The sequence below is a fragment of the Podarcis gaigeae genome (genome assembly GCF_964106915.1).
Source record: "Podarcis gaigeae genome assembly, chromosome: 8".
NCBI lineage: Eukaryota > Metazoa > Chordata > Lepidosauria > Squamata > Lacertidae > Podarcis > Podarcis gaigeae.
In genome coordinates this window covers 52,450,227-52,472,790 of record NC_139684.1, presented here as the reverse complement: position 1 = coordinate 52,472,790, position 22,564 = coordinate 52,450,227, and the positions used below count along the sequence as shown (strand labels likewise).

General features: G+C 44.2%; 1 protein-coding gene and 1 long non-coding RNA gene across 5 annotated transcripts in view; one reads left to right on the top strand and one right to left on the bottom strand.

Moving 5' to 3' along the window:
• SF3B3 (splicing factor 3b subunit 3) overlaps positions 1 to 22,564 on the bottom strand; it is a 32,197-nt gene that overhangs the window by 8,659 nt on the left and 974 nt on the right. For 2 of the 4 annotated variants that reach the window (XM_083749890.1, XM_083749892.1), the window contains exons 2-17: positions 22,181 to 22,286; positions 21,271 to 21,597; positions 18,598 to 18,770; positions 17,341 to 17,482; positions 16,542 to 16,654; positions 14,762 to 14,899; positions 14,481 to 14,584; positions 13,513 to 13,678; positions 11,842 to 11,937; positions 11,205 to 11,277; positions 4,992 to 5,143; positions 4,028 to 4,183; positions 3,444 to 3,599; positions 2,291 to 2,434; positions 1,565 to 1,687; positions 712 to 866 (exon numbers count right to left, since the gene is read on the bottom strand). In XM_083749890.1, coding sequence (XP_083606016.1) covers positions 712 to 866; positions 1,565 to 1,687; positions 2,291 to 2,434; positions 3,444 to 3,599; positions 4,028 to 4,183; positions 4,992 to 5,143; positions 11,205 to 11,277; positions 11,842 to 11,937; positions 13,513 to 13,678; positions 14,481 to 14,584; positions 14,762 to 14,899; positions 16,542 to 16,654; positions 17,341 to 17,482; positions 18,598 to 18,770; positions 21,271 to 21,597; positions 22,181 to 22,250 — 2,288 coding nt within the window. In that variant the 5' untranslated portion in view covers positions 22,251 to 22,286. The remainder of the gene's footprint in view (positions 1 to 711; positions 867 to 1,564; positions 1,688 to 2,290; positions 2,435 to 3,443; positions 3,600 to 4,027; positions 4,184 to 4,991; positions 5,144 to 11,204; positions 11,278 to 11,841; positions 11,938 to 13,512; positions 13,679 to 14,480; positions 14,585 to 14,761; positions 14,900 to 16,541; positions 16,655 to 17,340; positions 17,483 to 18,597; positions 18,771 to 21,270; positions 21,598 to 22,180; positions 22,287 to 22,564) is intronic. The other 2 variants (XM_083749891.1, XM_083749893.1) reach the window with 1 other exon arrangement.
• On the top strand, positions 19,825 to 20,404 carry LOC310851022. The gene is made up of 3 exons (XR_014567539.1): positions 19,825 to 20,161; positions 20,254 to 20,329; positions 20,365 to 20,404. It is a non-coding gene; the product is annotated as an uncharacterized lncRNA (long non-coding RNA).

Here is a 22,564-nt window from a genome sequence, read left to right as displayed (position 1 = left end):
GGCAGAGGAGGAAAGGGTCCTTGCGTCCCTCCTCCTTCAGTCTGCTTAGCGGAAGGAAGAGCGCTGTACCTGCACTTGCATGATGGCTAAAGACCAGTTACTTTTGCAGGCTTATTTACAATGGCCACCCCTGACAGCCAATTCACAGTACTTTGTATTCTACGGAGCTTCATGCAGGAAAGCTTGTGGGTGTCAGCATGCCAGGCAACCTCCTTTAATATTCAAGATCAGGAGAGACAGCTGCCTCCTGCCCCTGAAGAGAGATCAAGTAGACCTTCAACAAAACCAACAAGGCTGCTTTTTCAGAAGCACCCGATGCTTTGTGAAAAAGTAGAGCAGCCTCTGAAGTGTACACTCCACAGACTGGCTACCACCAAGGAATAATCTCCTCCCAACAACCAGTCATGCTTCGGGTGGGATGCAGTGGGTGGGTGGCTGCCATGTACAGCTCTCCTTCCCATCTTGAGCAACTAGGAAGGAGACCAGATCAAGCTACTCAATGCAGAGTGGGTAAGCCACCTTACCCATGCAAGGTCATGTAGAAAGGAGGCATTCAGGGCAACCCTTTTGGGCACCAGATGCCCCTGCTTTGCGCAGGAAGGAGCTTGGGACAGACAAGCAAGGCAGACAGACAGTCCTGTGTGCCAAGAGAGAAGGCAAATAGGTTCCATTATTTGTTTCCTTTCCCACCGCTGGCATTTTGATACGAACCTCAGTGTGTTTGTTGAGATGGCTACTATGCCCTCTGGACACTGCTCTGAAGCAAAGCCAGAGGCAAACTCCAACGTTTCATATGAGAGGGGTGTTAAGTGGAAGCGGGACTGATAGGAGTAACTCAGCCAAGAACGGCTTGACATGGCCAGCACCTGGAGCAGGAGGAAAAGAAGAGAGAGAAAACTCAGGGAGAGAACAGCAAATGGGACAGAGCAGCTCACACCTCTGGGAACCAAGCTGGCTGCCTTCTAGAAGTCCACAATCAAAGGCTCTGTTGGCAGGGCAGAACTAATTACAGGCTCTAGGAGTCCCCAAGCCACCAGCATAAGAGAAGTTTTGAGGGGGCCAAATTGAGATTCCTGCATTGCATGGTGTTGGACTAGATGACCCACAGGGTCCCTTCCAGCTCCACAACAATATGATCCTGAAGGCCACAAGCCTGGCTACTTTATCACCAACCTTCAAAAACACCTTGCACTCTGTAAATCAGGTGCAATGAGTACAGCAGCAAGAGCCAGGCAAACAAAGTACATTGAGTACTTCCTCCTCCTTTAATGCCCCCCTCCCTTTCCCACAAGCAGCTAAAATGAGCAGGATCCAGAAGCAGGCCAAGGTATTTCCTTTCCCCTGGCCTGATCAACACTTTTGTTTTCTCCCTCACTCACACCCCCATCCAATAGCATGTATTTTCCCTCTGTACCAGACGGTAAACAAGGAATTTAGATGTGAACTCATCCCACCCCAAATTTCTCAAAGATCTTAGTCACCAGATTCACAGTCCTCCTGAAGTTTTTGCTCCTCCCCCTCCAGCTTTTCATGAGTGCACTCCTCTGATTCCCCGCTCACTCACCGCTTCTTGGCCTTGCATCCGGACTCGGAAGAGCTTCACAGGGCGCGAGCCCAGATACCTGGTCCTTGTGTCAGAGAGGTCACCAGTAACTGGATCAAGGACAGTTCGGAGAAGCACACCGTTCTGGGTTACAAGGGAAGATGAGCAAAGCAAGGTGTGGGGAGAGGGACAAGGGCAGGCAGAGAGAAAAAGAGCACCAGATGAACTCAGAATACCAATGTATCTTCAGCTCCTGACTCTGGAAGTCTTACTATTTCCAGGTTCTCTCTGGCATGTACAAAATTAAGCACAACACTGCTACAAAGCTGCTGTTTCCTCCTTTAACAAACTAAGAAAAGGCTTTTTTGTGAAGCAGCTTAAAGTGTAGGCTACTGCCACTTCCCACCTAAATACAAAGACCCCTGACCCGCTGGAAGATGAGCTCTAACACTTCCACCCTCCTCCCTGGCAGACAGAAGGTATCCTTCACAATGGGATTAGAGTCTGCCTTAATAAAGCGGGAGAGGGTTCCGTTCCTCGGGAGCTCTGGAAGAGCGAAGAAGGTGGCAGGAGGGACGCAGTGTTCCATTCTGGCAGGCCTTCTGGGAGGGTATGTGGAACGGGTCTCTATAGGGTTGTACAAACTCAAGAGTATAGCTTCCCATACAGTCCAGTCAAATGCAGCAAGACCTGGTCCAATCCCATATATCGAGGATCCAGCAAAGGTTCTGGGCAGTAATTGCTCACCTGCAAGCCAATGTTCAGATACAAGAAGCCAATTGAGCCCCGCTCTCCCAGCTCATCCTGCTTCTCAGCTCCACCCATTTCCACAATACACAGTGATTCTGGCTGGGCAGGGAGAGCTTGCATACTCAGCGGCTGAAGACAGTCCTAAGGGATGGAGAAGGAAGACACCATTACTAAAGCAGATAGAAAGAACAAAGCATAACACATAAGGTCTTTGTTGCTACCCTGAACCACTTCAGACATCAGCTGAGGAACTGTAAATGGCTGGATTCTCCTTTGTACAAAAATGCCTGGCACATTTGAAGGAGAAGACTAAGATGATCTGCCAATTTTCTATGTAGGAGGGCATTCAACCACATCCCCCAGCAGTCTGAAGAGATAGATTGAAGAAGCACATGGCAATGTTGATTATGCCAACCAGCTCAAAGTGTTTCTCCATTTGGAGCAATCTGTGGGAAGATTCATTTCATCTGAGGAAGTCTTTGAAGAATCATTTTTAGCTCTGGCCTTCTTTCAGGCAACCCACTATCTTCCGAAAGTTTGGAATACAACTCCCATAATCCTCAGCCAAACTGGCTAGGGCTGGGGTGAGTTGTAGTTCAAACCATCTGAAAGTCACCAGGTTGGAGAAAGCTCATGTACAACATACACCTTGATTATTGTGAATTGACCTATTATACGCATGACCAGAGGCTTGGATGCGCCTTCCTGGCATCAAGCCCTTTGGAATGCCTGAACCTTCAAATTAAGAGGCAGGGTATCAAAAAAAAGAAGGGGAGGGGAGAGAAAGCAACTGCAGTTTGGGTTGGGAAAAGAGCATGCTAGAGTTCAGCTGGAGTCAGCTAAAATTGGAAGACATATTGGGGTACTGGAGGAGTAAGCCATGCCTTTGGGGTTTCTGACGAAGCACCAGTAGTTGTATTGCCCACTTTATAAGTCTGCTTGCTTCCAATATGCTCTCCTTTCATATTAGAGAACAAACCAAAGTCAGTCTAGTGCATTCTCACATCCAAAGAAAGGAAAGCCCTGCTAACCACGCCTGGAACTTCCTCTCACTCAGTTTTTTTTTTGGGGGGGGGGGGTAGTTTTGGTTACTTTAATTTGGGTCAGCAAAGGCTTAGCTACAGGCAAGCGACTCTCAGGAAGCACTTACAGAGGGGTCGAGGGAAATGATGCGCACAGTGTTGTCCACCAGCCCAACAGCAAGGAACCGGGAGCGCTGCTCTCCTGGGGGAACGTTGGCCAAGCTCATGCACACCACGTCAGCAGACATCTCCTTCCTCTCTGTGTATTCATTCAGCTGCCCTGACTGGTATGGAAAAAAGGCACAATGGAGGAAGGAAGTCACACCTGGATTAGCAGAACCAGACTCATTTCAGATCAAGAGCTGTGCAGTAAATTCTTTAAACCACCTATGATGACAGGTGACCTTGCTTGTTTGACCTTTTGAGGTAGGAAGCCTGGAGCACTTTGAAGAACACCAAGTTTATCAGAGATAAGCTGGTCTTAAAAATATGCCAGTCTCTGCAATGGCCCACCAAAGCAACCCCCAAACACCCACCCCACCCAAATAGCACAAATTACCCGAATGTTATTCTGCACAAGAACCCCTGAAATGAAGGAATGCGACATAAGGAGCCCAATAATGCTCTGATGCAGTTCTCATTTGTTTCCACTGCAAGCCTAGTCTGCAAACCCTCATGAAAGTCACATCTCCCTCCAGCTAAGCTCACGTACTGGGTCCATCTCAAAGTAGACCAGCTCTCCCCCTGTCAGTGCGATCACCACTTGTCTCTGATTCACAGCACATTTGACGATGGTTTTCTTCCCTGGTGTTTTCCACTCATTAACTCTTTTATCTGCTCTGATGTGCCGGATGCCATCAGGATAAACCTAAACAAATACAGAAATAAGATGCTGAGTCAGTCCATTTGACAGGAAGTGCCTTTGCTGTTCTTTCCATTATTAGGCTAGCCTTGCAAGTCAGTTCACAGAAGTTATCAGCCTAGCCTTTTTTAATTTTTTCCTAAACTGCTTGCTCACATCGTTTTTTACTGTCATTTGGACACACCACAGGTCAACAAGGGAAGCAGAAGAACCAGCACCTCTTATCTGGTTTACAAAAGCTTACTCAGAATGCCCATCTCTAGCCCATTTGCCACAAGCACATGGCAAGATTTCCATGCCTACCTGTACAGCTTTTTAGTTTACAAAATGATCTATAATCTTTGTCTCATTCACACAACTAATTTCTGCCATTCACCATCAAGTGTTCTCATTAAATCTAGCTGAAAGAGGGCAAGGTCAACAAACAGCAACTTGAAAAGTGCTACCAAGGTAAATGATCAAGATTCCACAAGCTCCTATCTACCTTTAAAAACAAAACAAAACAAAAATCACAGGGAATATTAGTCTATGCAACCAGTTAAAATAATGCAGTAGAAGACTAAACGTTTTTTAGTAAGAGCGGAACACCAAGGGAATCTTACTTTGAAAGGCTCTGGGAACAGTCCTTTCCCAACCTTAAAGGTGACCTTATTCTCTAGCCAGTTTGCAGGTCACAACTATTAAATAAGCTACCACCACCCCATCCATGCCAGGAGAGCACCACAACCAAACCCTCTCCTTGCATCTCTTGAGAAGGCCAACAGGCCTGGCTGCAAAAGGCAAGCAGAACACTAAGAGGTAAAAGGCCCCTTACCTGCACCAAAGCATCATCTCCCAACAATGAGCAAGACAAGGTGGGCGTAGTACCAAGGAATCCCGAGTCTGTAACCTCCTCTACAGTTTCTCCGATAGACAGTACCAGGGTGGCATTGACGAAGGACACAATGATATAGGCATCAAATTCATCTAATTACAGAAGAAAGAAGACGGGTGCCAATATTTAGAAGGTCAAGAAAGAGGTTTGTAGAACAAATATGGACAACAGAAACTCTTCACAAAGGCTACTACAGTTATTTCCATCAACACCATCACACACAAGTTCATGACAAAGGGGCAGCATGGCCTTCAGACACTTGGACTGTGGTAAAAGGAGAAGAATACTCAAGGCACAAGGAAGCTACAGCAAGAAGTGTGGACCTTCTTTGAGAGCCTCTCCCCCCCCCCCCATTTATATCATAATCACATCTGGGTCAGAATACAACTGAAGTGAAAACAGTTTCTTGCTCTCCTCCTAACCACAAGAAAATGATCAGACAAGACGTTTATGCCTGCAGCCAACAGAACAGTTTATTCTCATTTGCTCTCTCTAAATAACACACACAAACACAGAGTATCTGTCAAACAAAAATTGTGATGCAGATCAAAATAAATCCCACAGGTTAATAAAAATACACCAACCCAGATAATGTAACTTAACTAAAACATGTGAGATGCAGCTAATTTAGTTCTTTTAAAAAAAATGATGGAGTTGGCAGGAGGGATAACAAAACACTATTACGAAAACAATGAACTAATGAAGCAGATGGAAGCTCAGAGAACAAATGGTTAGCAACCTCTCACAGATTTTAGATCTTTCCACCAGAAGTTAATAGTAAGAATCCACACACCTTCTTTCCACATTCCAGAAAGGAAAAAAACCCCAGAATGCCACTGAACTATTAACCGCCAGATTGAGGAATCTGAGTCAGAGCAGGCTTTTGCAGAGCTAGAGAAACTTCTATGGCTTCACAGGTATAAATTGCATTGAACCATCAAAATGCAAGATTAGAAGCCACTAGAAAGAGATATGCCCATAGTGGCAAGATCCGCACTTCTGCATCAAGATGCTCTTCTCTTTGCATCTTCCCACAATGGAGCCCTACAGGAACTCCAGGTCAAGCAGTTGTCCTCCCTAGAGTTCAGGCTTCCACAGTAGATGCTAAGTGGCAAGTCCGGTTTAGTTAGCACCAAAAAGACCAAGGGGATTTCTTGTTCAAGAGGCAGAAGGGAAAGAATTTGGCTGCAGTTTTATGGAAATAAATGGGGGCAAAAGGGAAGAATTAAACAGCAATACTGCCAAGGATGGAGATACCAGGGGGGCAACATGGATTCAATTGAAGTAAAAAAAAAGTGGGGCTGAAGAGACTGTAATGTTAACTAACATGGTGTCCACTCAGCTTGGAAATGGATACATGAACACTTTCCAGTTGTCCTCTATCGATAGAAACAAAATAGCTTATTCACATGTTTTAAATACAGTGCCAGAGATTACACAGGATTTAGACAATGCATAGATATGTTAATATGAATTTTAATTGGCTGTAAGTTGCTTTGGGTTGCCTTGGGAAATATAAAGTGACTAACAAATTTAATAATAAACAAATAAATATGTAACATTTTAACAGACACGTCACTGTTCAGTTTCCTCACATTCATTCTGCCAATGAAACCATTTAGAAATTACCACTATAGCAGAAAACATTTCCCCTGCTGGTGCAATCCCTAGCAGCGCTGCTAAAGGTAAAGGTAAAGGTACCCCTGCCCGTACGGGCCAGTCTTGACAGACTCTGGGGTTGTGCGCCCATCTCACTCAAGAGGCCAGGGGCCAGCGCTGTCCGGAGACACTTCCGGGTCACGTGGCCAGCGTGACATCGCTGCTCTGGCGAGCCAGAGCCGCACACGGAAACGCCGTTTACCTTCCCGCTGGTAAGCGGTCCCTATTTATCTACTTGCACCCGGAGGTGCTTTCGAACTGCTAGGTTGGCAGGCGCTGGGACCGAGCAGCGGGAGCGCACCCCGCCGCAGGGATTCGAACCGCCAACCTTTCGATCGGCAAGTCCTAGGCGCTGAGGCTTTAACCCACAGCGCCACCTGCGTCCCTAGCAGCGCTGCTAATACCTCCCAAAAGAAAGCCCTGCAGGGACACGGCCAGCTAGGGTAGAGAATACTGAGCCAATGGCCCAATGGCTGCTTCCGTGTTCCTGTCACCTATGCTTGTGTAGCTGCTTTCCATGTTAAGCACTCTCCAGCTTGGCCTTTTACAGGGGCAGCACACAAATCAGGATCTTAGGCTGTATATTTCTTTTCATCTGTAGACCACCAGCTTCAAAGAACTCAGATATGGAAAACAGCTATTCTAAAGAGTTAAATACCAACAGCGGATTGGCCCACCAAGCTCACAGCCAATCCTGTGGAGGCAGCAGGCAAAGGAGCAAGCAAATGAGCAACTCATACAGGAGGGCTCTAATGAGTTCAGCTTCAGAAACTAGATACAGTAACCTTGTAACTTACATGTATTTAATTTGTGCGAATTCAGCTTTTTGTGCTTGGCAAATAAATTAAAAGGGGGGCAGGCATCTGAGGGGGGAGACGACTTTCACAATATCCTCCAATGTGTTTTGGCCATATGTGATTTTGGCTTTTGGTGCTTTCCCCATAATATACCCCCCCTAAATTTCAGGCTTACTGTATAGCCTTCACCAAACTCATGCCCATTCAGCTGTTTTGGGTTGCAGCTCCCATCAGCTGTGCTGGGGAAAGCTGATAGTCCAAAACAGATGAGAGGGCCCTAAGGTTGGCAAAAGCAAAGCCATTCACCCTTTTACTTGCTGACCTGAGTGGAACTCACTCCCACCTCAGTGCAGAAGTCCATGACATGTGCTCCTCTCTGTCACAATAAAGGCTAAAGCCGCCACCCAAGTCCTCCACAGACTCCTAACACAGTTCCAAAATTGAGGCACTCAGGTCTTCAGATTCACCCATGTCATAAGCATTCGACTGTAATGGATGCACAAGGTTCAGCAACACAGGCAGCAAGGCTTCCTTATTCACAAAGCACCCCCACTGTCCTCAGTCTGCTGGCACCCAACAGCTGCCAGAACTAGCTTTTGGGGGAGGGGGCGCTCCTGGACAACTATTGGGGTTCCCATGCAGCTTCATCCCTCATTTTATCTACACAATTGAATTTACCCCTTTTAAACACAAGAAGCAAATCAATTATTTGGAAAATCATGGTGTCCGAATAGTCAGAAGTTCATCATGGACTAGATTGTTAACAGTATCATTAGCACTGGGAATTCATTCACAAACATTAATTTTTGTTGAGATTCCTTTCTTGTGGTTACAGAAGTAACCTGTTAGCTCTAATGACAGTGCATACATGGCTTTCCTAGCCCAAACTCTCTTGGAAAAATTAAATGAAACTTATGCCCAGTGTCTGACTGCTCCATAAAAGACAGCATCGGCAAAGTTTTGAGTGAGGGAGGTAGTGATCACAGAAGTACTTGAAATATCACTGTTTAAAAGTTGCAGATATGCCCATGATCTCATGCCTCTTAACTTTGCACATGGATTTTAACTGCTGCATAAGCTATGCTGTATTTAAATAGTCTTGTAAGTCGTTTTGTGAGCAGCAGTGAAATGGTAACACCACCACCAACTTCCTGTGAAAGGCAGGGGAAAGAAGTCAAGCCAGAGAGGAATCAAGACAGGCAAGCAGCACCTCTTTTCTCCTTCTCAGCACAGAGCAATGTGAGGCCAACAGGGTGAGTGAGCAGACAAGGTCCATCATATGTCAACAGCGCATCAGACAGCTGCCTGTATTGTTCATTTTGCACCTAGAGTGGGAACTCTGGTAAGGAACAACAGTCACTAAACCCAGAACTCTGGGGTGTAGAAGAATATGGTATAATGAATATCTAGACTTTAACATCTCTAAACGTGAACTTGGTCTCACCACCCCCATTAAAATACTGGAATGCCCAGGACCAGTGGGCAAGAAAAGATGGCAGTTCCTTATAGTTACAGGCATGTGAAGCTTAACTTAATCTTGAGAAAGACCCCAAGGATGTGGAAAGCAATTGGACAGTAAAAGCCAGTTCTTATCCCAGCTCAGGAGAGGGCTGAGGACTCAGATGGTACTTGGATACTGACTTCTTACATAGTTTGCTGAAAGAGGTGTTTGCAAGAAAAGTAATTTAAAAAGAGCCTCAAGGTTGTGTCTCTTCCTCCCCCCTCCAGTTACAGCCCCTGGCTGTAGGTACACACCTGTGGGAGGGGATCAGCACCTCCACCACCAGCCACCTGTGGAAGAAAAAAGAAGGCTTGGTATTGGTAGTAGCAGGGACCACATACCAGCCAAGGTTAGTTTTTGCTTGGAAGGGGTTCATATGGTACACATGTAACATGAGAGAATGCAGAACTTCAGAAGCACAAGCCAGACACAGGCAGGATTACCACATTATGACCAAGTCAGTTCTGTACTACTGGCCTGGTTTGCACACAAAGTGAAGTCATTGTTTGTTTGACCATGTATATGGCACAAGTTGTACCACAGATAATAAAACAAACCATGGCTTTCTTTTCCCAAGTTTGGTTTCTTTTCAAGCTGATCTTGCCACATGTCTTTGTAGCTTTGTAGCTTTGTAGCTTAGTGAGGAGGTGGTGAGATGGCCAAAGAAATAGTGATTGAGGAAATGTGGTGGATTCATACAGAATAGCAAGCCGTAATTAAAAACTAAACAAGGTTCCAAAGCCAACAAGAAGTCACGGCTTCAAATTGTGGTTTGTTGGCAGTAAACAAACCATAGTTAAGCCACTGGGCAGGGTACAACCCAACCATGGTTTAAGAAACCATGGCTCAGCATTTTTTAGACACCAAGCCATTGCATTAACACATTACATGGCGAAAACTGGCACACACCTGGTTAGAGGGAGCCATTAATAAATACTAAGTGCATCAAACAACCTTGTGCATGATGCGAAACTGAACCAGTAAAGCTATCCTCCTGACCAATGTATTCTACTCAATCATACTGTAACGTGAGAGCTGGGACTCACTTGGGTCACCCAAACATTTATGAGGCACTGAAGTCCACATATAATAAATTTATTTTCACACATGAAACAAGTTGGATGGCCATCTGCCATGGACGCTTTAGCTGAGATTGCAGGGGGTTAGACTAGATGGCCCTTGGGTCCCTTCCAATTCTATGATTCTAAATTCCACTCCATGAAAAACCAGCTGCTGTCTGGGAAAAGTCTCACAGGGGCATTTTTTTTTCCTGACCACCAGCCATGTGAATGACAAGCAACCCTTGCAGGTCAGGAAAGCATTTTCAGAGCAAATCTTGAACTGCTGAAAATACAGAAAGGCTGATCAAAACGGGTTCTGGCTTTCCAAAGTTCTGTGCTAGCTAGACAGCTGAGAACAGCACGGATGTCCTGTCTGAAGACCATACACACTTTTGACTCCATCACAGAGGACAGATTAATATATGAAGAAAAACAACAACAACAACAACAACAACAACAACACACACACAAAATGAGGAGCAAGGGCCTTCAGCAAATGGCAAATGCAAGTCAGGAGGGGTACCTGGTTATTTCTCAGACATGCCTTCAGGGAAGGGCATTACAACTTCCCCTAATTCCAAAAAAGCACAATACTCTTTCATGATTAAGCAAATGATGTAGTATGAAGAGTCATAATTGTGCTGTCCACGGAGCTTTTGAGCGAAACAATCATGTTACCACCATAAGCCTAGGATTGTGCATTAAGGCCTCTTCTTCTTCCACAGACAGGTCAGGTTCTATTGCAATAACACACCCCAAGATAGAATGTCCCAGGACAGCCGCCCACTTTCATTGTGCCAGCAGAGATTCCAGGAACACACAGAAGGTGTAGTAGTACATAAGATACCAAAGGCTGTATGGCAAAGACAATTCCAGTGAAAGGCGGGGGTGGAGGCTGAAGGAACACCATGAGTGGTAAAGATCATAATCATATACTAAGAGACACCAAGAAAGGCCACAGCAGTGAGTTAAAGGCAACACTGCCAAGAGATCACTGAACAGAATGCACTACATCCATAGCAAGAGGGGCAACAGCATTGTCAGTGCTCCTGCTCTCAGCAGGGAAGGACTCCTAAAAACAATGAAATTTAACGTGCCATTTACCACTGCATTTGCATCACAGAAGACCTCCTACCTTCAACATGCCTCCTCACTGTCCATACAGCATTGGGGTTACCAGGCAACTCTGAGACGGCCATTTCAGATACCTAGAGAAAGACATATTTTATTAATGCTAAAAAGCTTAAAACAGAGCTTTTCTCCACCAAATAAAAAGGACCTAATTATTACTATTGCACAGGAGAAAACAAAAGAATTATTCTGTCCTTCAACCACTATAAAAATGCTTTACACTGAACCCAACCACTGGAAAATCTAGCTCAGTATATTTCTCCAAAATCCCCAATGCACATGCTATTTATGACTTCTTATGACATTCTCACATAGTGCAGCAAATGTGATTCACCCACCTGGCTCTAAACTCTAACCAAACTGTGAGATCAGTTAGGCTGACATTCTAGCCCAGGCATAGGCAAACTCGGCCCTCCAGATGTTTTGGGACTACAACTCCCATCATACCTAGCTAACAGGACCAGTGGTCAGGGATGATGAGAATTGTAGTCTCAAAAACATCTGGAGGTGTTTGCCTATGCCTGTTCTAGCTCTACTCAGCTTCAGAATACACCAGTGAATCCATTCTCATCTAACAAAAAAGGTTTCACCCAAGAGGAAGATCCAGAATGGCTTTGCTCTTCATGTCCTGCCCTTCTTACCTCAAGTCCATGTCTAAGGACCCTCAGTGACGACCGAGGCCCCCTCCCACAGGCCACATATAACTGAGGGGTGTCTTCATTAGCCAGATCAGCTATCTGCACAGAAAGCCGCCAAGATGCAGGGATAAGAGAGGAAAGGTGACAGGTTGTTCGATTACGATGGTTATCACTTTCGAAGCATCATAAATAGAGCTACAACATTTTACTCCTATTTACATATGTGATTGCGGCAAAGGTTCTCACATTTGCCACTTGATAAACTGGTAATCTGCATTAATAACTAATGGCAAATGACATCAAGTAGGGAAGATATTCCCCTGAATTAGTCTCACAGTTGGAGCGATCTTTTATGGAAGAGCTCATCTTCCAACCTTTTACTCCATGTTTTTCAAATTTCAACTTTTCGGATTTCCCTTCAAAATTGTATTTAGGCTTTTTTAATATATATTTTGAATACATTTTCAACAAAAATAACAAACAACAACAACTCATAATAACAAATACAATAACCACAAACAAAGAAAAATACATAAACAATATCAAATCCATAAAATGGGATTCTCCGAACCCTGTGACTCCCCACCCCCCGTTCCTTAAGTTTTCTTTTCAGCTGCATTTCTACTCCAAATTATTTTTTTACCTCAGATTTCCTATACTATTTCTTAAATTTCAAGTGTTTTTAAAATCCTGCCAATGTATTAACCTGTTTACAATACTTTTGCAAATACATAATAAACATTTCCCACTCTTTTTTAAATTTCTTGTTGTCTTGATTTCTGAGCTTTCCAGTTAGTTTTACATTTCAGCATAGTCCATTAACTTTGGTTTGCCAATTATGTAGGTTTTTTGAAAGGCTTGCAGTTTTGTGAGGTATTTTAAAGTATTAATTTACATTTTGGTGTTTTGTATAAAATTACCTTTTTATAAATCAGGTGCCGCAAGTGGCTCCCCCAAAGGGTTTTTGTTTCCACTCAAGACCTCCAGTATTTTAGGCCTTTTTTTAAAAAAAACCAACTGCTTCCATAGATCCCCCACTGTCATGCAGGATTGGCAAAAAAAAGTGGCCTTCAAGCCACCCCTCTCCCAAATTTCACCTTTAAAAAAAATCAAAAAAAAAATCTGACTGCTCCCACTGGGAGTGGGCTCTCTCCTGACAGAATTCCCTCCCGTCAGATAGTCACTTCTGTAAAAATGCTGCACAATGACCTACAGCTGGCTCAACTTAAGAAAATGTTATGCTAGCCCACTTTGCAAACTATTGGGGGTGCATAAAGTGTTAAGTCCTGGGCCCCTAACAAATCCCGTGCAAAATTAAAGGTGGCAAAATTCAGAAGAGTGCAGTGCACTGGATACAACTTCCACCAAGTCAGACACTCTCTCATAGGGGTATCACCTCCTAACCTACAACCCAAAGTAGCAGCTGTGAAAATAAATGGTGGGAAGAGGAGGGACAGGCATGTTGCGCTAAGCAACTCTGTGGAAAAGTGAAATACAAACATGACAAAGAACTAACTCACCTGCTTTGTGTTTCTGATCTAAAGGAGTTTTGGAAACTTATACCATTTTTGGAATTATTCTCAAGGTCTAGAGGGCTATGCAATGTCCAGCATCAGAGGTCAACACAGAACCCAGCAGCTTGTCACAAGCTATGGGACAAAGCACACAGCATACCTGACAACACAAGATGGGAGACAGGCTGTCCAGTTCATCCACCAGCACCAAGTTCTTGAGAGGCCGAGGCTGGAAAAAGAATGTGTCTCCTTCCTCCAAGGGCATGGCAGAGGAGAACTCTGGCTCCTCATCATCATCCCCCAGATGAGCAATCTGATAGAGGTAGCTGCAAAGAGAAGAGGGAGACACTAGGAGGGCCACTTCTGATGAAACTGGACCATTTCCTCCCCACCCCAGGCTTTGCTATTTCAATTATGTCCAAGATGTAGGGCTGCTTGCTGAAGAAAACATTTTGAGGACAAAGGAGAGTAGCTGAGGGGCCAAGTTTAAGACACATCTTCACATCCTTATTTGTCTATCTCAGGAGTTGTGAACCTGGTCCCTACTGCCCACTAGTGGGCATTTCAAGGTTCTAGGTGAGCGATAGGGGGTTCTATGGAACGAGCTGAATCCTCCTTCCATTGAGCACTGGTGGGCGGTGAAGAAATTTTACCATCAAGAAAGATGCATTAGTGGGCGCTAGGTATAAAAAGGTTGACTACCCCTGGTCTATCTGTAGAAAAGGCAAACAATACAAAACGCTCTCTGCCCCAGATCCTTTCTCTCTTCCTGTGAATAAAATATCACACCATGAGCTATATGTGTATAGATGTGTTTGGGCCTCACTGGCTAAACAAATCCAAAATTTTATCCTAACATAATAACCCACAACACCCATGCTTGCTGTAAGATTCTGAAAACAGGACACTGACACACTCCTTGATGAAATTGGCAAGATGAAACCAAGCAGGCAGGCCATACCTGTGATTGGTTGCAAGGGTCTGAGATTCAGCCACAACCTGAACAATTTCCAGATTTGGAGAAGGAAAGGTAGCCAAAACTGCATGTGTGCTTTGCAGAACATCAACAGCAGTATCAAGCATAAAAATTCAGCAACCCTTCAGAAAGAAGTCGGAGATTTTACTTACTGGTTTCCAAACTCAGAAGCCACAAAGAGGAACCCAGTTTTCAGAACACACATGGCAGCAGCGACAGGAACTGTATCAAAGTACTTGAGTCGAATTTCTGTTACCTGAAACCACCACAAATGAGTTACTGCTTGAGCTAGATGTGAAAGATCGCACATCACCCATTCTTCCTCCCTCTCTCCCCCTCACACACAAACATTTCCCCCCCCCCTCTCTCTCTCTCACACACACACACACACACACACAAAAGCAAACATTCATGAATACAGCAGGAGACGTACCATGTCCTCATCAGTCTCCAAGGTGATTTTGAAGATGTCACCCTGCTCAGTCTGAGCCAAGAAGAAGAACATAGACTTGGTCTTGTGTGTAGCAGAGCAGACAAAAATCATGCCTCTTTCAGGGTCATCCAAGTCATTCTGCCAGAAGGAAGAGCAAGTCAGACTCAAAGGCAGAAGCTGCCCTAATGGAATCATAGCTAGAAATCACCTGTTAATGGCTTCCCTCCTACTGCAAATATCACCCCTCTTTATAGCAGCTTTGCCAAGCTCCCTCACTGCTTCCTTCCATTCTGGGAAAGTTCTTCTCCTGCTAGTCCTCCTTCCTGGGCCCTTCTGGGATGCTGCTCCCGAGCCCTCTATCAAGCCACTTCCCTCACTTCTTTCACTGGGCCTTGCAGGAGCTATAAACCTCACAATCCCTGGGTCCAGCTCTCCCCCCCCCATCAAATATCAATTTCCAAGATAATCTATTTATTAAATTAATTCTATCTCCCAACTCTTGTCAAAGCACCTCAAGAGACCTTACAAGTAAACATTAAGACATAAAATTAAACTACCAACAAAAAGAACAGACAAAGCAATGGTTTGCAGTGGAACAAAAACATGAACCTTAAAACTGCAGCTCAAGGGTCTCAAACACCCTCTGAAAGAGGACCATTTGTAGTTGCTGCCTGAAGGCTAAAGCAACAAAGGAGACTGTACCCCAACTCCACCAGATGGGAGGTACAGCCCTCTCTCAGTAATGTCTGACTTTCTAATATAGATTTGCAATTTAAAAACCTCTAGACAGTGTTTTCTGTGTCCTGCACAGCACCAAGTACGTAATCACCAAAAATGCTTGATCAGAAAGAAATGCCATCTCCACAATAAGCATCAGAGAAGAGACATCAACTCATCACATCAAGCCACAACAGCGTTTTCACTTTCAGTTTACAATTAGCAGAACTTCCATATTTAAGTAATAATTTCTATCATAATGGTTTCAGCTACTAGGAAATTAATATTTTTGTGGCTGGTCCTATAATGAGCCACTCTACACCACATAACTCAGGCTGAAGACTAGGCACCCCTACCCTCAAATGACCTGCCTCCATCACCAGCTGGCACTACTGCTAGCCATTCAACGGGGTCCTTCCTCCCATAAAGCAAGGATAACCCAAATGCTCTCCTTGGTGCCTATCTCACACCTTGCTCAGAATAAGGCACAGTGGGCAAGATCACCCTGCAAAGTGCTTGCATTGCTGCCATTTTGCTGTGATGAAAGCAAAAAGAGTATTTTCCACAGTTATGACAAAGTGGTGATGGAGCATGCACTTTCTAGAGCAACCTCATCCACAATTATTGCAAAGTCTACCAGCACAGCTGCTGGAGGTGGCAATGGTGGCCTGCCTGCCTAGCTCAGGCAGCACAGTCCCTTGTGGACTCTTCAGATATATTGTTACATAGATTCAAATTCCTAATGGTCCCTAAAAGTCTTAGCAAGCATTGAGAGAATTTTGCAAAATCATAAGTCAACCTTTTGCTGCCAGCTCTTTCTAGCTGATATGGAAAAGGAGTTAACAAGTAAGGTGTGGCATGGGAAGACCCACTCCCCACTCCATGGAAGCCCAAGTTCACTAAGGACCTCAATGGAGCCTACACAGCTTTGTTAATAATGCATTCATCTTCATACAAATGCTGCATTTTCTGGCCAAACTTGAAAGGTGAACCATTTTTTCAGCTGCCCAGAGAATGCTACTGGGATATTCCTTTAGGGTGAAAAAGGCTACAAGATCCTTACCCTTCTCCTGGGAATGGGACATCGGATATCTGGTTGGTCACCAAAATTTTTGTAGGTGATGTAGTTTTCAGAACAAATCAGCACTCCACTGGGACCATCAGAACCTCCAGGGACTAACAAATAAAAGAAACATGTCGTAAGAAGCTGAAGAAGAGCAGCTCCATGTATAGTTTCGTCTGGTTCTTGTGGAACTGGTTTACCCAAGGTACACTTGAGAAAAAACTGCACAAGTTTGCCACCATTTTCAGGCTGAAGAGGGGTCTGTGTTCAAGCAGAGGAAGTGAAAGCAAGAAGGGACTTGCAAATATCCAGTGTTACCCTACTGGCTGGCAAGCCAGCTTTCCTACTCTGGCTGGCCCTCCGGGCAATCCTGCCCTGTCCAGTATTGGCCTGGCTGCCAGACTACTTGGTGGCAATGTATTCGTGTTCGAATGTCTGCTGCAATAAGACAAATGTCATGGTTTGGGCTAAGGTGCAGACAATCATCAGGGTAGCAAAGAAAAGCACAGGAGTGAGAGGGTTACATATGGTGAGCTTTCATGAATCTGATGATTTCTGCCTACTAACAGAGGTCTCCACTTTTTAACCTACTTTAGGTTTCCAGTGTAGAGCACAGAGTGGAAATACTTGTTGCACTTTTGTAAAGCATGGCACAAAAGCAACTATCAAGGATATCTAATTTTCATTCATCAAGTATGGCTTGAGCCTACAGAAAATGTGCATTTGTCTCAAGCAGTTCTCTTTCTGACATCTTAGGATAAAGTCTTTTCCCTAAAAGGACTGGAAATGGTAGCAGTACCTGTAATGAGGAAGTTGCCATGTTCTTCCAAGGGTTCACTGTATTTCCTGACAACATGGTTCAAACCCAGATCTAACTCATAAAATGTCAAGGTTTGCTGGGTGTTGGCTGCCGCTTCTCCTGTGGGGTCATTGTCAGCTTCCTGTGGAAAACAATACATGTACCAACAATAAATTAGTGTCATACTCTGCCTCGTAAGAGAACATACTTTTAGATGCATTTTTAACATAAGCTGTCCTGGAAATTTCAACTGAAGAATACTATATAAATGTTCATAATAAAATGAAAAAATTAAGAGTAATAAAGAAAGAAAAACTGCCATGAATAAAAAATTTAAATATCCAATAGTTCCGAAACGGATTATTCAGTCTGCCACCTGCCTGTTTATCTGGTGCAGCAACTGACCCTATTGCCACAAAATCAATGGAACATAATATATAAGAATTACTTATAAAAATAAAATTATGTTTTGTTCTTTGTAAACCACCCTGTGACTATTTTGGTGAAGGGCAGTACAGAGACCTCTAATATAAACTTATAATCAAACTAACCAATAGAAACACCGCAAAGCACTTCAAGAGACATCCATGCAACTCCTGTCTTACAGTGCCAGTCCCACATGTATCCAGAGCTGACATAAATAACAAACACACATTCTTCACCTGCCTCCCCAATTCCTCTACTGTTTCCCTGTGTCTGTTTTAGAATAGAAATCTCTTAGGTTACAGGAATATATCATACCGGTGCATAAATGACACTATATACACAACAAATAGTAATACTGTTGTTGCTATTAATATGGCACTAAGAACAAAATACTAGTACAAATTCAGGTGAGGTGCCCTCCGATCATAAGCTGTGTTCTAAGCCCAAAGTCAAGGACTTGGGCACCTTTGGAGAGCATTTGCTCTCTGCAATTGCTTGCTTGCCCACCAAGGCCTGTTTCCCTCCTTGCCCTTCTGATCTGTTTATGTACTCAGTCATATGACTTGCCTAACTCTGATAGTGGGGACCTAACCCATGGTTGCACTGGAGGCCTCCTCCACGCCATCCAGAGAAATCTCTATTTTGCTGTATTATGGAGAATACGATGAAAGACAGTTTATTTATAAGAAGGGCATACTAAGCATACTGGAGAACTTGAAGATGGACAGTTGACTTTGTTGACAAAGGAGTCAACAAGGTGTTAGTTGCATTTTTTAAAAAGAGACACACAGTTGAGCAGGGAAGTCACCAGAGAGACGAATTCCCCAATACCTCATAATCCATTTCCAGACAGGCAAACATGGGATTTTCAAACCCCACATCTACTCCAACTACATGGTAAACCAAGGTGTTGGCTTTATGCGCTTCTAATGGGGAAGAAATTGTGAGTCGGGCTGCAGCATCCCTGTTCAGAATGTACACTAGCTTCTGCTTCTCAATGGCACCTATGAAGAGATTAGACAGAGAGAACATTAGGAATACAGAAGCAGAAGATGTCTGCACTTTAATGCTTAAGGTGCCCAATCCCTACTCTTGCATAAGCAGGCCTTGCAGCCCTCTCAAGACACAGCAGTTTTCCCCTGCTACTTTCCTGTTGGAAGAACCAATAGTTGCATTCAGATGTAACACTAAACCAGTTTAACATTAGAAGTTGAACCACAGCAGGATTGGGTTTCGCACACCCATCCTCTTCTGGACTACAAGAGCCATAACTGCCATTGTCATAGTGCAGAAAGGTGGCATTAAGGTAGCTGCATATGATCTTATAACCATGGCAGTGGAGGCTCACCTGAAGACACCTTTTTTCCCATCACAGGACGGTAAACAATTAGAAAACCATGTTCAACATTCAATGTTTTTACAGATCCACTTTAGCTACTAAGATTTGTATCAAACCCCAAAATTACATTTCAGCTTTAAAAAAATGGCATGATGCATGCATAAGAAAATGGGCATTTATGATGAGAACCTGATCAGAATTGGATCCAAATGTCTCCACGTCTTATGTCAGAGAAGAGACATGAATTCCTAATCATCACTTCAGGGAAGAGAAAACTGTTGCACCAGTTATATGGGGCTTAAGTGCTTTTCTTCAAACTGACACCCACAGAAGGCTCCACTTACCGTATTTTTCGCTCTATAACACGCACCTGACCATAACACGCACATTGTTTTTAGAGGAGGAAAACAAGGGAAAAAACATTCTGAATGAAACAGTGGATGTATCATTTTTGGGCTTCATGCTGTGGCCACAGACATGTGATCTGATGGTAAATTTGGGGTGACCCAATGCAAGGATCCTGAGAATCCCTGTGGATCCATGCTTTTTAACCACATTTTTGCACCATTGCAGCCCCAGGCAACAGTGGGTGCGTGATTTTGGGGGGGGCAGGCTGTAGCCATGGACATGCTATGTGATCTGATGGTGAATTTGGTTGGGGTGACCCAATGCAAGGATCCTGAGAATCCCTGTGGATCCATGCTTTTTAACCACATTTTTGCACCATTGCAGCCCCAGGCAACAGTGGGTGCGTGATTTTTTTGGTGCAGGCTGTAGCCATGGACATGCTATGTGATCTGATGGTGAATTTGGGGTGACCCAATGCAAAGATCCTGAGGATCCATGTGGATCCATGCTTTTTAACCACATTTTTGCACCATTGCAGCCCCAGGCAACAGTGGGTGCGTGATTTTTTTGGTGCAGGCTGTAGCCATGGACATGCTATGTGATCTGATGGTGAATTTGGAGTGACCCAATGCAAAGATCCTGAGGATCCATGTGGATCCATGCTTTTTAACCACGTTTTTGCACCATTGCAGCCCCAGGCAACAGTGGGTGCGTGATTTTGGGGGGGGGCAGGCTGTAGCCATGGACATGCTATGTGATCTGATGGTGAATTTGGGGTGACCCAATGCAAAGATCCTGAGGATCTATGCTTTGTAACCACATTTTAAGTGGGGAGGGAAGGAAAAACACAGAAGGGACAAGGAGCAGGAGAGGGGTGTGCAGAGAAGCAGCTGGCTAAGAATGCAGGAGAGGGGTAGGGAGGAAAGGAAGGCAAAAGTTTCCCCCCACCCAAGCCAGCCATCTCTCTCTCTCTCTCTCTCTCACTCCCCCTCTCTCCCTCCCTCTCTCTCCCTCCCCCTCCCCCCTCTATCTCCCTTCCCCCCTCTCTCTCCCTCTCCCCCAGCAGCACAGAGACGCACTCTGCTTTCCCCTCTGCTTGCCTGGAGGGAGGGGCTTTCCCTGCTCTTTGTTCCGTTTCAGCAAACACAGCAACGAAACAGAGAAGGGTGGGCAGTAAGACCCTGAGGCAGAATGCAGGAAAGCAGCCGCTTCCTCTTTTCAGGTTTCGCTTCTCCAGCGTGCAGCCCCGCGATTTGATTTTTGCTTGATTTTTCGGCTCCAGGGACCACACATTCGCTCTATAACACGCACAGACATTTCCCCTTCCTTTTTAGGAGAAAAAATCTGCGTGTTATAGAGGGGAAAATACGGTACATCCCATTAAGCAAACTTAGCTCTATTTTTAGTTCAGTTTTCAGCAGTCATACACATAACCACACCAAATGCGTAGAAGGGAAGTATTTTGAATTATGCTGCATTCCAACAAATTCTTCGTAACATGGAATCACCCTGATTGGCTGAGAGTAAATCTAGCTGGAGTGGCTAAGAGTATAAACTGGGAAACCCTGGTCTACATATCAACTCAACCACAAACTCATTTAGATGGCCTAAGGAAACTCACAACTTCTCAGTTCCCATTTGCAACACAGATCTAGTTGCACTGGGATCGCCAATAAAAGCACTTTTGATTGGAGCGGTTTCAAAACCTAGACCAAGGATAGAAAAACCAACCAATGTTTCTTATCCAAATCATTTCTCCCATTCAGTTACTCAACAGTATTATACAGCTACCACTGAAAACAACCATCCCAACTTACTGATCATGACAGCTCGCCCCTTAGGATCCACAGCCAAATACTGCCCAGGAACAATTCTGCGACATCCACTCTTGCCAAAGGTTTCCTGGTGAATCTTCTCAAACACATTTTTTGAGGGCTGATATTCCAAGATAACAATGCGACCTGAATCACTGCCCACCACAATGTAGTCTTTGGTTCCACCAGTTAATCTGAAGGCCATGAGAGAGCGAATGATTCCAAAGACTTCCACTGTCAGCAAAGTATGAACTTTTCCTGTGTTCGGATCAGGACGAAGCAACTCCAAGATTTTGCCTCGAGAAACAACAATTTCTTGTTGTTTGGTACCTAAAAAGAAAAGAAAAACCTGATCATCAGCCAAAGAGGAAGATGGCCAAAGCATCAGCACTTCTCTATCAAACCTCCCATTGCTGCTTACAAGTTCAAAAGTGCCTTGTAGGTTTGTTTTCCCTACCTGAGTTGTGACCACTTTTTACAGAGAGAACACATAAGTAATTGTCCTGAAATTGTGATGCAGACCAGAAATCAGAATGCCAAATCTTGAATCAGAATTGGAGGTCAACAGACAAGTTGCTTACTTTTCAAAAGCATATTGCTCTGCTATCCATATACATGATGTGTGGCCACTTAACCTTGCCCTTCCTTGCCTTTTGATAAGCCAAGGAGAAAAGTGAACGTTGCAAGCCTAACCACTGCCTGATGTCTGAAGAGGTTCAGAAAACTTAGTTTATTTGGCCCAGAAAAATACGACAAAGTTGAGATCCCATATTCTACAAGAATCCTGAAATAGTATCTCTGCCATTCTAAACAAAATTGCAGGTATACAACTTCAGCAGAAATACATGCTATGTCTAATTTAATCAGACTTTGCTTTCACCTTTCATCTAAGCTTTCAGTCAGAACTGAGTACCTGAAAAGTTGCCATGGATGGCATAACTGATCCCGGTGGCTCGCTGCAGAGTTAGGTTATAAAGGAACATGGTGCCGATTGATATCACTTCACCTCAGTTCACCTGCTGAGAAAAGGAACACCAAGCAGTTAATACACTATGTGTGCTTTTTTAAACTTGTTCAATTCTGATCACACATTAGCATAAATGCCAGCTGGGGGAGAAAACTTGAACGTTAAGCCCATTTGAAAGATGGTTCATATGAACACTTCACAGACTGAAAAACCTCAACGAGGTGGTTTTTCCTTCCTAACTTTCCAGAAAGCAAAATGTTCTTATGAAGGAACCAAGTGTTAAAACTGAAAGTAACGGGCACCCTGAAAATATTTGTTTCCTAATTTTAA